General features: G+C 34.0%; 1 protein-coding gene across 1 annotated transcript in view; it reads left to right on the forward strand.

Moving 5' to 3' along the window:
• Positions 1 to 13143, forward strand: part of LOC123673787 — a gene marked incomplete in the record, with an annotated part of 335142 nt that extends 321999 nt beyond the window's left edge. The window contains 7 exon segments of the mRNA XM_045608469.1: positions 5624 to 5898; positions 5961 to 6047; positions 6878 to 7020; positions 7107 to 8723; positions 10195 to 10879; positions 12032 to 12074; positions 13064 to 13143. Coding sequence (XP_045464425.1) covers positions 5624 to 5898; positions 5961 to 6047; positions 6878 to 7020; positions 7107 to 8723; positions 10195 to 10842 — 2770 coding nt within the window.
• Positions 13144 to 13516: the final 373 nt, after the last annotated feature.

Raw genomic sequence — 13516 nt, forward strand, 5'->3', positions numbered from 1 at the left:
TTCAAAGTTAAAGATGGATTTCACGTGATTGTGAATAAGTAATCGTCTGTTATCGTACCGTTCGTGCAAGCTATTCCACGCCACTGCATAATTTGTAGCGGAGAAATCTAATGATTGAATCACTTGTACCGCGCTTCCCTCCAGAGATGCCCGAAGATAATGAAATTTTTGAATTTCATTTATAGCTTGATTTTTCTCGATTAGAGATTCGAATGTATCGCGAAACTCTAACCAATTTTGATAATTTCCATCAAATTTAGGTAGCTCAATAGTTGGAAGCTTGATCGAGTTTGAATAATAATTATTACTATTGTTCTGAATTGAGATGGAACTTGCGTTTTCTTCGGATTGTTTTTTCTCTAGAATTGATTTAGCGAACGCCTTTTGCATGTAGTACTTGTTTGTGAAAGATTCTCTTTCTGAAAAGTTGACTTCCTCATCTTCCGATGAATTCTCAATTAGATTCTGAACTTCCTCAAATTCCTCGAGAACGTTATCAAATTTCAAAAGCCTTTCTGAAATTTGTATGTAATCTGTGCTAAGTAATTCCGTTTTTGACTTGATTTCGTTCAAGAAATTCGTAAATATCGTTAGTTTTGATTTAATAGCACCGCGATTTCTTTTAAGAGTTTCTAAATTCATTATGGAATGTGAACGATTATTAGAAATATTGAAAAGAGTAGTGGGATACTTATGGGACGTTGAAGTCAATATCGCTTAAAATCAGCAACAGTATAAGAGAGAAAGAAGGAATTTATTTACCCCTCACGAAGTAGTTCCAGTTGCCCAGCTTGTGTGTATGCCTGGATCTAGAGTTGAATCGCTTCGACGATTGCGGTGATCCACTGCGCCCTTGGATTGGAATGCGTAGGATTGAGTTTCACTGGACGTCTGGATGCTTGAAATCTTGAATGTGTCGCTTTTTTGAATTCCCTGAATTCAAATGTGGCTCGCTTTTCTGGATTCACTGGATTCAAATGTGTATCGCTTTTCTGGATTCACTGGATTTGAATGTGGCTCGCTTTTCTGGATTCACTGGATTCAAATGTGTATCGCTTTTCTGGATTCACTGGATTCGAATGTGTATCGCTTTTCTGAATTCACTGGATTCAAATGTGGCTCGAATGGACCATGTTGGGGATTGTGTGGTTTTAAATTCAATTGTAAACTTAAAAACTGCGTTTATTGCTTAAGAGCATACAGCGTTGAAATATATTGAAATTAGGGTAAAATTAAGATGTTAACCCCTAGATTGTTAGCTGCATACTGCCTCTTCGTTCCGTCTTCAGCGTCTTGGTGGTACTTGAAGTTCGGGTCAGGGGTTGAGTATACAGAGTCGGAGTTAGGCGAGAAACAGGGTCGTATTTAGGCGTGAACAACACGTAATATCCCATAATTAACCATTCATTTGAATATATTAATTATATTTTCATGATCTGAAAATCAATAGCTACTATCGAACGGCATAAATAAGTTCTTTTCTGATTAAGACATAATGTCTCATAATTTAATAAAAATATAAATAAATACATAAATTAACCATTCATTTAATTATCAAATATTTGAAATAAACTGTGAAAAGTTGCTGCTTGACGCTCTGCAATAGGATAACCGGCCAGCCGACCCTGTGTATTGGGAAGCGACCTTACATCGAGTTGTTGTGCCGTTCTATTGAGTGGTCGTATACTGGGCGTATGTCGTAGTATCTTTTCCTTTACGTAGCGCTCTCGGTAGCGCTGGTTCCGCCATCGGCTCTTGGCCGACCTAACGTGATTAGATGCTTTCAGTGACATTCCAGGGGTTGCAATTGTATAATTGTAACATTTGTGTTACATTTCAGACCTAATGTTACGGTGTTACGTACAATTCTGGAATAACCTGTTTGGGGTGATGTTACGAAAAGTAACCATTTACGATTGTGGTTTGTTACAATTTATGAAAGGGAATAACAACGCTGGATGCTTTGGAAATCGAATATTAGGTGGGTCCGAAAGAAAATATTGGCCGGTATAAGTTATATTTTCCTGTTCTGAGTGGAAATATTCATTACCGAGGGAATTTGGATATCGAAATCGATAACTCCGATTGAGTTTGAATGAATTGAATATCTAGAATTATTTTCTATTTCCCGATAATTTTTGGGTCGGCCCGGCCGACCCTGCCGACCCTGACGAGCCGTCACTGATCAAATGAGGATAGGGCGAAGGGGGAAATCTGTCTTATTGAAATGCCTGTAACTTCAGTTTGGCTCAAAATTTTTGAGCGAATTAGATCTCGTCTGAGAGATAATATCTTGTTGATTGAGAACAAAATATACTCATGATAAATTTGTTACAGGCATTTCAATCAAACAGATTTCTCCCTTCCCGCTACCCTTATATGATGTCGTAAAATCGAAAGTGAAAATTCAAAAAGATAAAGAATTTTCCAAGGATTACTGTGATGATATTTTTTCTTCAACTTCATATGAAACATTTTCGAGTAAAATTCATTTTTCTACTCGACGATAGCTATCACGCCCCCTAGCGGTACAGGTATGAACTTCAAAACAATTTCCAGTGTGTTTTCTTGTAGACTTCAGTCGTACAAATTTTTACCGCAAGTCTACGATTTGTGGATCCTGAGATATAGCCGCTTACCTCGCTTATTCGCCCACCCTGTACATTTAGAATTGTAAAAAAAACTATCCTCCTTTTTTGTTCTGAATAAAAAACTCAAATGAGATTACAATTATCTTTGGACAATATTGTCCGAGAACAATCTAAATCAATTGAATTGTTATTCTAATTTTAATCTTAACTACCTTCATATTTTGGAATACTTTTTCACTAGAATTATCTGAATAATATTCTAAATCAGTTGGTTATCACATTCATTCGCAATAGGATGCAGAGTACCTACTTCACGACTAGCTGATTAGATATATTTATTTCTGATTTTACTGTTCGTCTATTTCAAAATCCTTCGGGAAGATATTTATATCCAGAAGTTATCTCTTCGCGTACCTAATGATGATGGTATGAAAGCTACGATATAATTTGCATCCCTCATTTGGTCCACATGCTGACAGATTATACTTGTTGGCTGTTATTCAAGTGAATTGATTTTCGCTCTGTTTCTATTTTTCATTTCAGTTCCTCCATATAACGGTCCTCGTCTTCTATGAAAATTCAGTCAGAAAAATTATAGTATGTTTCCCCAAATAAATTTTTTCCCATGTATTTCAACGGATGGAACCAAAAATAAAAAAAATTAAATCTTTTCAAAATACATTGCAAGATAATCGCCATTGAAAGTTATCGTACAATCATGAAAGATTATCTTAGTTATCATATCGAATCAGTTTGTCGTCAAGAATTTTGCACCATAAATTGATAACAACTACCCATATAATAATTTTCGAGTAATTGGTTTTTTGATAAAAAGAGATTTTCTACACAAATCACTTGGTAACTGAATTAATTTCATCCCAAAATTCATTACGATATTGCCGGAATATTAGCATAATAACGTAAAAGTACCCTCAATTGCATGTCCAAAACACAACCATTACCTCTGCACATTCGTTTGTTCAGAGTTTCTGCTGATGATGATTTTATGCATGAACAAAAATAACCGATACACCTATTTCCAAAGAATATATTATTTTCATGATGAGGTTATTTTTCTTCGCATAAATAAACCTATACCACCCAAAACAGTCAAACAACACACCCCTTACTAAATAAGTAACCTAATCAATTCGCTAATTTCCATCTCTTACATCTCTCAGGTTCATTTGCACTCAAAGTCCGGACGTACTGGGCTTACCTTTAGTTCCTTGTGGTAGGATAACTTATTTAGGAAGCCAAGGTACTAACCAACTACCAAATGTACATAAAGTTTGCTTATATGTTGCATGCCGATTTGCAAAAATTGAGATGAAGTGTATAAAGTATAAGTGAATATGAAACACATCTCGAATGCAGTTGAAAGAGGTCAAGATGAAAATGTATAAAAATTTCAATACACAAAAACTGAAACGAAACAAAATAATTAGTTATAATGACGCATAAAAATTGTTAACAAATTCAAATAGGATTAGAATATATGAATGCTCAAACATAATCTTTACTATTTCACATCCCTGTATTTTCATCTACGTTTCATCTAACTGTTGACTCTAACATAATGAACTTTGAGTACTGAACATTGGGGATAACAGAAACTAAATTTCATTTTTTGAAAGAAAACATTATTCCACTCATTGCTCTTATCCTCAATTCAGTAAAAATTCACACAGATTAGTAAATTTTGTTTTAACTGCCTGAAAATTAAAGCAAGTCCAAAGGACTTCCATTACCAATAAAATAAACCAAAATAAAAGAATAAGTTCAAAAGTTAGAAATTTATATTAGAATTTATATTTTCATACAACGAGATGTTCTCAATTGACCAATTTCATAACTCTTCCTCAAGAATTTTTGTGAATTTTGGGTGGTAAGGTAAAATAAATTTGCATGCTCTTACAAAGTATATTTATGGATGAATGATGATACAAAGTTTAGAGTAGCACTCTTCAGTTATTGGTATGGTAGGTTCTTTACACTGTCGTAGGATGATCTACATTATTTCCACTACGTACTATCGATTTGAGAATGCATTGTGTAGTTCAGACTTAAAATTAATATTCTTCATTTGATAGATAAATCCATTTCTGTCAACTTTCAACACATAACTACTGCTGCAACAGAAGTATTCGAAAATTTCTGTGAAGTCTTTCTTGACGGCTGCCACATTTTTTGCATCCTTTCTTAGTATTGACCGACTGCTTTCAACCGCAACACTCATCATAAATATATTCAACTTCGTGCAATTGCTTATATAATATTCACACAGTTCAATTAATTTTCTTCAAATTCCACAATACTAGGATCTTCATTGGTCGAAATTTTTGGCAGAAAAACTTTAAATTATAGGCTTTCGCGGCCAATTTTAATGGTGCGCCCTCTCTGAGGGGATTTTGGTGTTTTATCCCAGGGTCTCTGATGGGATCATCAGTATGGCAACTCAGTGGTCCCTGTCATATACACCCACCACATCCATAGCGGTGCAGTTCTACTAGGAATTGCGCAGCATGGAACGCCATCGAGCTAGCAAAGAGTTCCCACACTAGCTTTTCAAAATAACTTGCGATCCCTGATTATCTACAAGAGTTCTTCTAGATATTTTCCATTTATTTTGACTAACACCAATTCGGCACTTTATAGTCTTATATCAGTAGTTCTTTTTCCTTTCAGACTCTTAATATTATTGGTGGTGGTGAAAAGCTTTTTCTACTGACCATTGCATAGTTTCGCTAGAATGGATTTCATAAAATTTTTATTCTGAAATCATTATTATACTGACAAAATTATAAGGCAATATAAGCTTATTCATATATTTTCCTTTGACGCGACAATTCTGTAAGATGTCTAAATTCTGAAGAGACATCTTAGCCTAAAAGCGTTCAATGCTTGAACAAATCTCAGATTAGAAGATAAAATTAGTTCATTCTTTTTTTATTGAAAAAGTTCATAAAATTGTGAAATGGTCAATAGATTAAATACATAAAATATTGTTCTACACAACTCTTTACTCTCAGACCAGATGGTTACTCTCCTGAAGCCTCTAATCAAAGGTGGCCTCTGAGACCCGGAATACTAGTGCCTGGACACAAATTACAGAACATAAACATCATACAGTTAGATAGAGAAATAACACCATTCAAAACCACGTCAGTTTCTCGCAAACTAAATGAGTCAAAATATGCGAAAAATAGACCTAAAGTCTACGCTCGGTTGGAACGTCTTAAGACGTTCTTGGGGTTTAATGGGTACGACTACGTACCATCAGGTCTGACCCAGAGATCGAGTGGAGGTAAGGTAGTTTTTGCAAGTGTTTTTTTTAATTTTGTTGATGTTTTTCGTTTTGCATGTTAGTGGTTACTTATAAGAAATCGACCATGAGCCAAAACTCCGAGATTCCATCCACAATGTTGTCCAGGAAGAGAAAAAAGCCTGGAGCAGGTAGGTCGCTGTTTTTTGTTTGAATATTACAGTTTTTCTTCATGCTTGATAAACGCTTTGTTCTGTAGATTAGTTCTATGTGTCGAACAATTATATTTAAGGTCATTTTCTCAACTTTGTAAGAGTGATATGTTGCTCTATTATCTAAAATGTAATAATTCAGAATCTACTTTTGCGACTGAGTTTTATGAGAAATAATAGTTTGGACTCAAATGTAGGTCTTAGTTTTGGATAAACACAGAAATAAATTCTAGGAATTCAACTACTGAAAGTGAATTATGTATTATATTGACAAGTGGAAGACAATTATATTCGAAATTTTGAGCTGCAGGGTTGTCCAAACAATTTTGACTTCTTCGTTCACTCTATGTCTACGATAGATAGATTTTTTTTTTAAATTGTACAAGCAGTTCGGTAAAGAGAAGAAATCGAATAACTCCAGAACAATTGAGAATGTTAATAATGATAATAATAAGAAATAAAATTGGAAATCAGCTAAACGAAGACCCAAATTATCAATACTTCAGTCACCTTGATCTGAAAAAATGTAATACCATAAAAACAATACTTGTAACTCCAGTTCAGTTATTTCAAGATGACTCAATACCTCGCTTTTTAACAATGACGAAGTATATTGACGAACTCCAAGTAGACTGCAATGCTGTTTCTGAAGAACTTATTTTACTTATTCAATATTTTAACACAAATGTTGAAATTCTTCAGATATCACATTTTTCCTTCTGATACATTGGCTTTGGAGCGGAACAATTTTTTTACCGAGCCTTATAACATATTTATCGATTTCTCTAAGTGTTATTTTCATTTTTCAGTACCCAACCAGTCCTCTATAGGAGATAAGACGGGCTTAGGGGCTGCGCCACCGGTTGGAGGTATAGCAGACCCTACCTACGATCCTGACAAGGGTTTCTATGAAAACCTACCCTTCCATAGTATGCAGAATCCACCAAACAAGGTAATAATTACTCAAAAACTGAATTACTTGCATGTGTTTTTAAATGTGCTTCTTTTGTTTTAATTTTGCATGTTTTTCGTTTTCAGCCGATATCAGTTATAGCACCTTTTAACCAGGAACAAACCCAAATTGTTAAACCTACCCTTCCACGCAATTCAGCAAAATCTAAGCCGAACATATGTGTCAAACGTCATCAGTCGTTCAGTGGCTTCCCCAGAAATCTCCAACCTGCATATAGTTCAAACAATTTCTTAAATGTGTCAAATAGTCAATACTTCAACTATAAGCATCCATCTATCTTGATGAACAATCCCTCGGAAAGACAATTCAGTTCCCAAAATTTCTTGAACAAATCTTCAGTTCAAAGATTGTCCAATACAAAAACCAAGTCACAATGTGTGAAAAATCCAAGCTTCTCTACCCTTTCGGTGCAAAATTTTGACATGAATCGACTCAATCTGAGCTTTCCAATAACTGATCCACAAAAAAATCCATTCGATGTTCCTTCACAGAATAAGAAAAGAATCAAAAATGTTTGTTCGAATGATAAATTCATCATTTATAAATCAGAATCAAACCTTCGAACATCAAAACCAAAGCCAATCGACAAACGTAACGAACAACTCCCAAAAACTAAAAAATGTGATGCAACGAATAAAGAATATACCACTCAAAGTGACAGTGAAGTACATAACGAATCAAACGATCCGTTGAAAAAACATAAGTGCTATTCTCCTACCTTCCATTCTTTGCGATGCAAAAAACACTCGAAGAAGAGAACATTAGTTTATGCAGTACCCAAGAGAATTTTGAGTGATGGTGATTTACCAAATTGCCAAGATAGTGGCACTTCAGATAATGAAAGTGTCAAACATTTTCATATTGTTCCTATACCGGCACCAAGATGTAAGAAACACCGAAAAAGGGAAATAGTATATCAAAATGTAGCGGAAGCACTAAAAAATAGTTCTCTTCCGAATCTTTCCGATGAAACTGATGATATCGAATTGTCTTCAGGTAAAGAGGATATACCAACTACGGAAGTGGAAATACATTCTTCGCCCAAAACAAAAGAACGCCAGTTGAAAGGAAAAAGCACAGATGAAGTTGATTCCATCGCAACTAAGACACATAAAACTATTATTTCATCACCTTTGTCTACTAAGACGATTTCTTCTCCTAAAAATTCTCTTATGAAATCATCAGCAGACACTCGTCCAAAGTTGGTTGCTGTAAGCCCAAAAAAATCAATTGATATTCCTCTTTCTACTTCTGCTTTCAAACGTTCTCCAACTGTCAAAGTATGTCCTAATATGAAATCCAGAACTGAAATCACAAAAGGTGCCCTTTCTATTCAGATTCAAGCTAAGATAAAGGGATCGCCAAGTCAGAATTCTTCCCCTAACTCAAGTATTCAAAGTGTAAAATCTGACAAGGAAAAAGCCAAAGCTCTTGTGTTACCTACAACCAAAGATGAACCAAATAATTCACCAAATTCCATACCAAAAAACTCGTCTACGTCTAGAGTTAATACCAAAAAAGTAGCCAAAGTTAAAAATTCCCCGGTTGAGATGTCTCCTTCCCCAAATACTAGTTCCCTAAATACGACCTCAAGTATATCCGATATCGAAGTTCCCAAAATGTCTATTTTGGATACTTCTGAAAATAAATGGAGTTCCAAGTTTAATCAAAACAATAAGCAGGTGTGTGTTTTTGGTGTTTTTTTTTAATGAAAGGATATTTGAAGCTGATCGATTCAAAAAATGAATTAAGCCTCAAATATCTCGCAGTTTTCCAATGGACCAACTTGTAACTTGTAACAGTTTGTGCAGTGAAATTTTCAATTTTTGAAAACATGCCTATTCATATTGTAATGGTTTTTTTTTACTTGTTTATAACCATTTTAGAATGATGCAAATGTAACAACATTTCTGATGTCGCTAATAGGCAGAGCCGTATCCAGGTACTCTTGCGCCTGTGGCAATATATTAGAGAGCGTCCCCAATTTTCGAAGATTTTTTTTTCATCCATTATAGGTATTTTCTTATAGTATACTTTTGTTCATAATTTGAGTCATATATTTTCGTTGAAATTTTGGAATAATACACGATATCATACAGGCTGTATGTGAATAGTTGAGAAAAATTCTGGGAGCGATTCCGTCCTTCATATAAACTTTTTTTTTAGCCTTCCCCTGCTTATTTACAGCCCTCTTAAGATGGCGCCCAAAAATAAGTTTTCAATTTGTGAAAAATTTATAATTTTTTTTTGTTACGTTTTTCTTATATTTCTACCAGTTCTCAATAAAAATAATTTTTTGAGGTCGAAAATAATTCCAACGTCCACAACTCAGGCGTATAATCTGTTGATATTTATTTTCTCAAAAACCGTAAAAAAAAATTTCTGAATGCCTTCTCGCCTACATAAAATGTCAGCTTGATTTGATTTATGTGAATTTTTCGGTTTTCAAGAAGAAAATTAAAAACTACTTTTCTGGCGCAATCTTTAGGGGGCTATAACTAAGCTGGAAAGGCTAAAAAAAGTTTATATGAAAGACCCACCCCATTTTTTAACACGGAATCATCCCCTAATTTTTTGAGCAACTATTCATAAACACCCAATGAAATACACATTTCATATACATATAAAAAGATGATTCCTGAAGATCTAAAAAACCGATTTTCATAAAATTGTATCAAAGAAAAAGAAGCCCCACAAAAATAGATGACCGTTGGTCGAAGAAATACCGGCAAACTTGATGAAGCGCAAAAAAAGCGGGAAAATAGGAGTAAGCACACGTGCCGACGCGCGACCGTAATAGTTATGACTAGATTACGCCACTCTTGAACATTTTTTTTCTTTTGATATTTTTGGGCGCCACTGCGGTTTAAAAGTTGAAAAACACGTTCTACTACTCTCTTCTGGTATCTGAAATAAATTTTGATTTTTCTAGTAAATAATATAGAAACAAATTCGAAGGTTGATAATTTCAAAAGAATCAATGCTTTCGCATTTTTCTTGGACTACACACCCCCACTTATACTTTTATATATTATTTTTTCGTTTGATCTTTATAAAACATCATTCCTTTCAATTTTTGTTACAATTTGATCCATTGGTAGAACCCTGTGAAGCTTAATATTGTGCGTTTTACTAACCGCCTAATTTTTTCAGAACGCTTTTTACACACTAACAGCTCCTCATCAGAAACCGCCCAGTATTGATCTGGCCGCTCACTATTCAGCAACAATCCCTCATCCCAAGCATACAAAGCTCATACCAAGAGCTCTCTTCCAAGAAGAGCAATTGACAAAGAGCAAATCCTTCTCCAGCAAATCCAAACAGAAGAAGCATTTTCAAATACCACTGCAGAAATGTCATAGTTTCAAATTCCAAACGGCCGAAAGCTACTTTCAGCCGATAAAAAACCTCCACGAGGAAAACTTGATGAAGAATGGTTATGTTTCGGACTACGCCGACTGTAATCGTGTGCCAAGATCTAACAATAAAAGGGACAAGCACAAACAGAAAACAAACGGCCCCCTGGTGGTCATGCGTCAAAATGACTACCAGGACAGCCTCAGTTTCCAAGAGAATGTGCAAAATTCGGTTCACCTGCAGTATCCACAACTTGGATTGAACTCTCTAAAGCCGCAGAGTGGACGACCGAACGGAATTGTTTATGCAGATTTAGACATGCCAAAACCGAGCAAGAAGGTTTCGAGTAGTAATTCGTCGAAGCCGAAACAGCAAAAACACAAACCAAAGACTGAATATGCTACACTACAATTTAACGATATCGGTCAGGAAATCGATGTCTAACTGAATGTTAACTAATTGTTTTTATTGTATTTTTAAGGTTAGTATCCTGATATTGCATTGACTAGGCGATATGTAAATTATTGAAGAAATAGAAATAACAAAATGAAGTGGGAAGAAATGTTCTTTGGTGGATTAAATGAGCAAAACAATAATAAAGATATTTATAATTTTTTACGATGATCTAAAATAGTATGCAATAATATTCACAAAGTTCAATAATTTACAAATAAATATCCAAACTCATTCGAAGAATCTAAAATTCTTAAAATAAATTTAATGTAATGTGCTCGAATATGTTAGTTTTCAATGAAATAATAAAGTGCCTTTATTTCGTACTGTTACAATACTCGTTAACTAAGTATCGAAGCTTAGTCTAGCTCGACTTAACTTCAGACAGAAATTTGAAACTATTATTAACGATTTAGAATTCAATCAAAAATACAACACAAAAATGAATTACCATACTCAAATAACACAAACAGTAAACTCGTGTTTGAAATCCGTATGTCAATCAATCCTTCAACAAAAACTTATCTAAAATAGCATTATCTGAGCTAAGTCGAAAACTTTTTCTTCAATTCGAATAGAGAACTATTATCAAAAAATTCGGAATGCTATAAAAAGTTGTAACTGACACTAGGTAAGATGAGTCTACATGTATGTCTAAGCCTGGCCGTATATTACCAAGGAACCCAATGCTAGACAGTAGACACTACACTCGAGCAGTAGAAAATTCGCACAGTGTGTTCGCATATTGGGGGATCAGTTTCGGTATTCTTTGTACATAATTTGTATTGAAGCCCAGAGGTTGTAAATCAGTCAATTAAGGTTTAGGTTCATTTTCCTGAACTTAAACTATGCAAATTCAAGAAGGGCTGTATCATTTCCGATAATGATTCGAATTGTTTTTTATTGAGAATAATAAAGCTTCATATACAATAAAAACTCACTAAACGATACGTTAAAATTTCATCATTTGAAGACGGTTTAGCTTCTGTGTTTTACTTCGAATATATTCCACAAAATGGGAGTTTATCACAAAATTCACATCAGTAAAGAAATTATAATGTCCCTGGTTTCCCGAATATATCAATAATTCCCAACCTCCCTTCATTCCTATTAAAATACTTGCTTTGAATGGTAGTAAACATTTGTTTCAACAAATATTAATATCAAAATTTTTTTTTAGACCAACGGCCGTACGAGAACTAGCGATACCTATATTTATTGAGGTAAAAACTTTTTTGTTAATGAAAAAATTAACACAGTAGCGTTTGAAATAAAGTCATTCAAAACTGACTGAGCTATTAAAAATGCACATTAGGTATTATATTTGTTAATTGTTTTTTGCTATCGCAACGCATACTGCAACACACTGACGGCTATCAAATTTTACAAACATTCGAATTTTTTTATGAAATCCTAAAAAATATTTGTATGTTGAATATAATAATGAAAAGCTTTAGACTTTTATTATCGGGTCGGTTTTTTGAAAAAAAAATGTTTTCCAATTTTAGCACATTCCCAAAAATATCACCTAAATTCTGGGATTTTCGTATTCCACTCCTGTGACGTTGGTTCTCTATCTTTCACTTTCCAATAATCGCCTACCCTTCATTCCTAAAAATATGCTTTCAGTCTCAAACAACAAAAAAGTCAGATGTCAGATGCGCTGTTTGGTACCAAAAATTTTTCAAATTTCCTATTTTCAGTTTAGTACTCATCAAATAGAATAAAATTAAAAAAAATTCCGATTAAATATTCTATTGGCTTTAGTTTATTATTTTCAATATCAAAACTAGATTCTTTTTTGCGCCTCAATATTTTCTGAATGTTGATTATAGATACAGTATCCACAAATAATTAGCTGAAAATGTTTTCTATTCAATGTGTCTTGAATACACAGAGTGATTAACTTATTTGCAATTTTGCTGGACACAAAAGTTTTCATCTCCTATAAAATAATATGGATAATACTATAAACATTGTAGTTCTGGAATACCATAACCAAGAGATCCAAATTTATAACATCCATTCAATATACCAAATCATAAGTCCTAGAACTAAGAGTTCTTCAGATCACTGATCTAGAGAACATAATAAAAACGAACGATCCGAGAACACTGAACAGGTATTCCATACTTCAAGATATTCTTTACTAGTCCGAATCTATATCCATACAAATGCCAACTATACCTACTAGTACTTTCTGTTTTTTCAGCCTTTTTATCCAACCGACGGAGATTTAGTGTACGCTGATCTGGATGACCAATACGGCCCTATCAACTATAAAGCTGCCTCGATTTATGCAGCTATGAAGAGGAACAAGAACAACAACCGTCTGGAGGAAGTAGACAACCAAAGGAAGTCCTCAAACTCAAATGACATTTTATAATATGATTCTGGAAAACAGTGTTAGCGAGTAGTTTTTACATAAAGTTTCATATTCAGCTGTTCATTATTGAAGATCGAAATTGTTAAAATGTCGTACATATCTTTGTGGTTTTTTATTATTTTTGCACATTTTGTATTTTTATTTTTTTTTATAATGCGGTGAATGAAATTTGAGATGAAGTTTTTCGCGCGAAAAATACTTTTTTATGTACTAATCCTAATTTTACTGACATTATTATTTACATTTTTGTATATATTCAGTAATATATCTTTGAAATGT

The sequence above is a fragment of the Harmonia axyridis genome, chromosome 2, assembly GCF_914767665.1.
Source record: "Harmonia axyridis chromosome 2, icHarAxyr1.1, whole genome shotgun sequence".
Taxonomy (NCBI): Eukaryota; Metazoa; Arthropoda; class Insecta; order Coleoptera; family Coccinellidae; genus Harmonia; species Harmonia axyridis.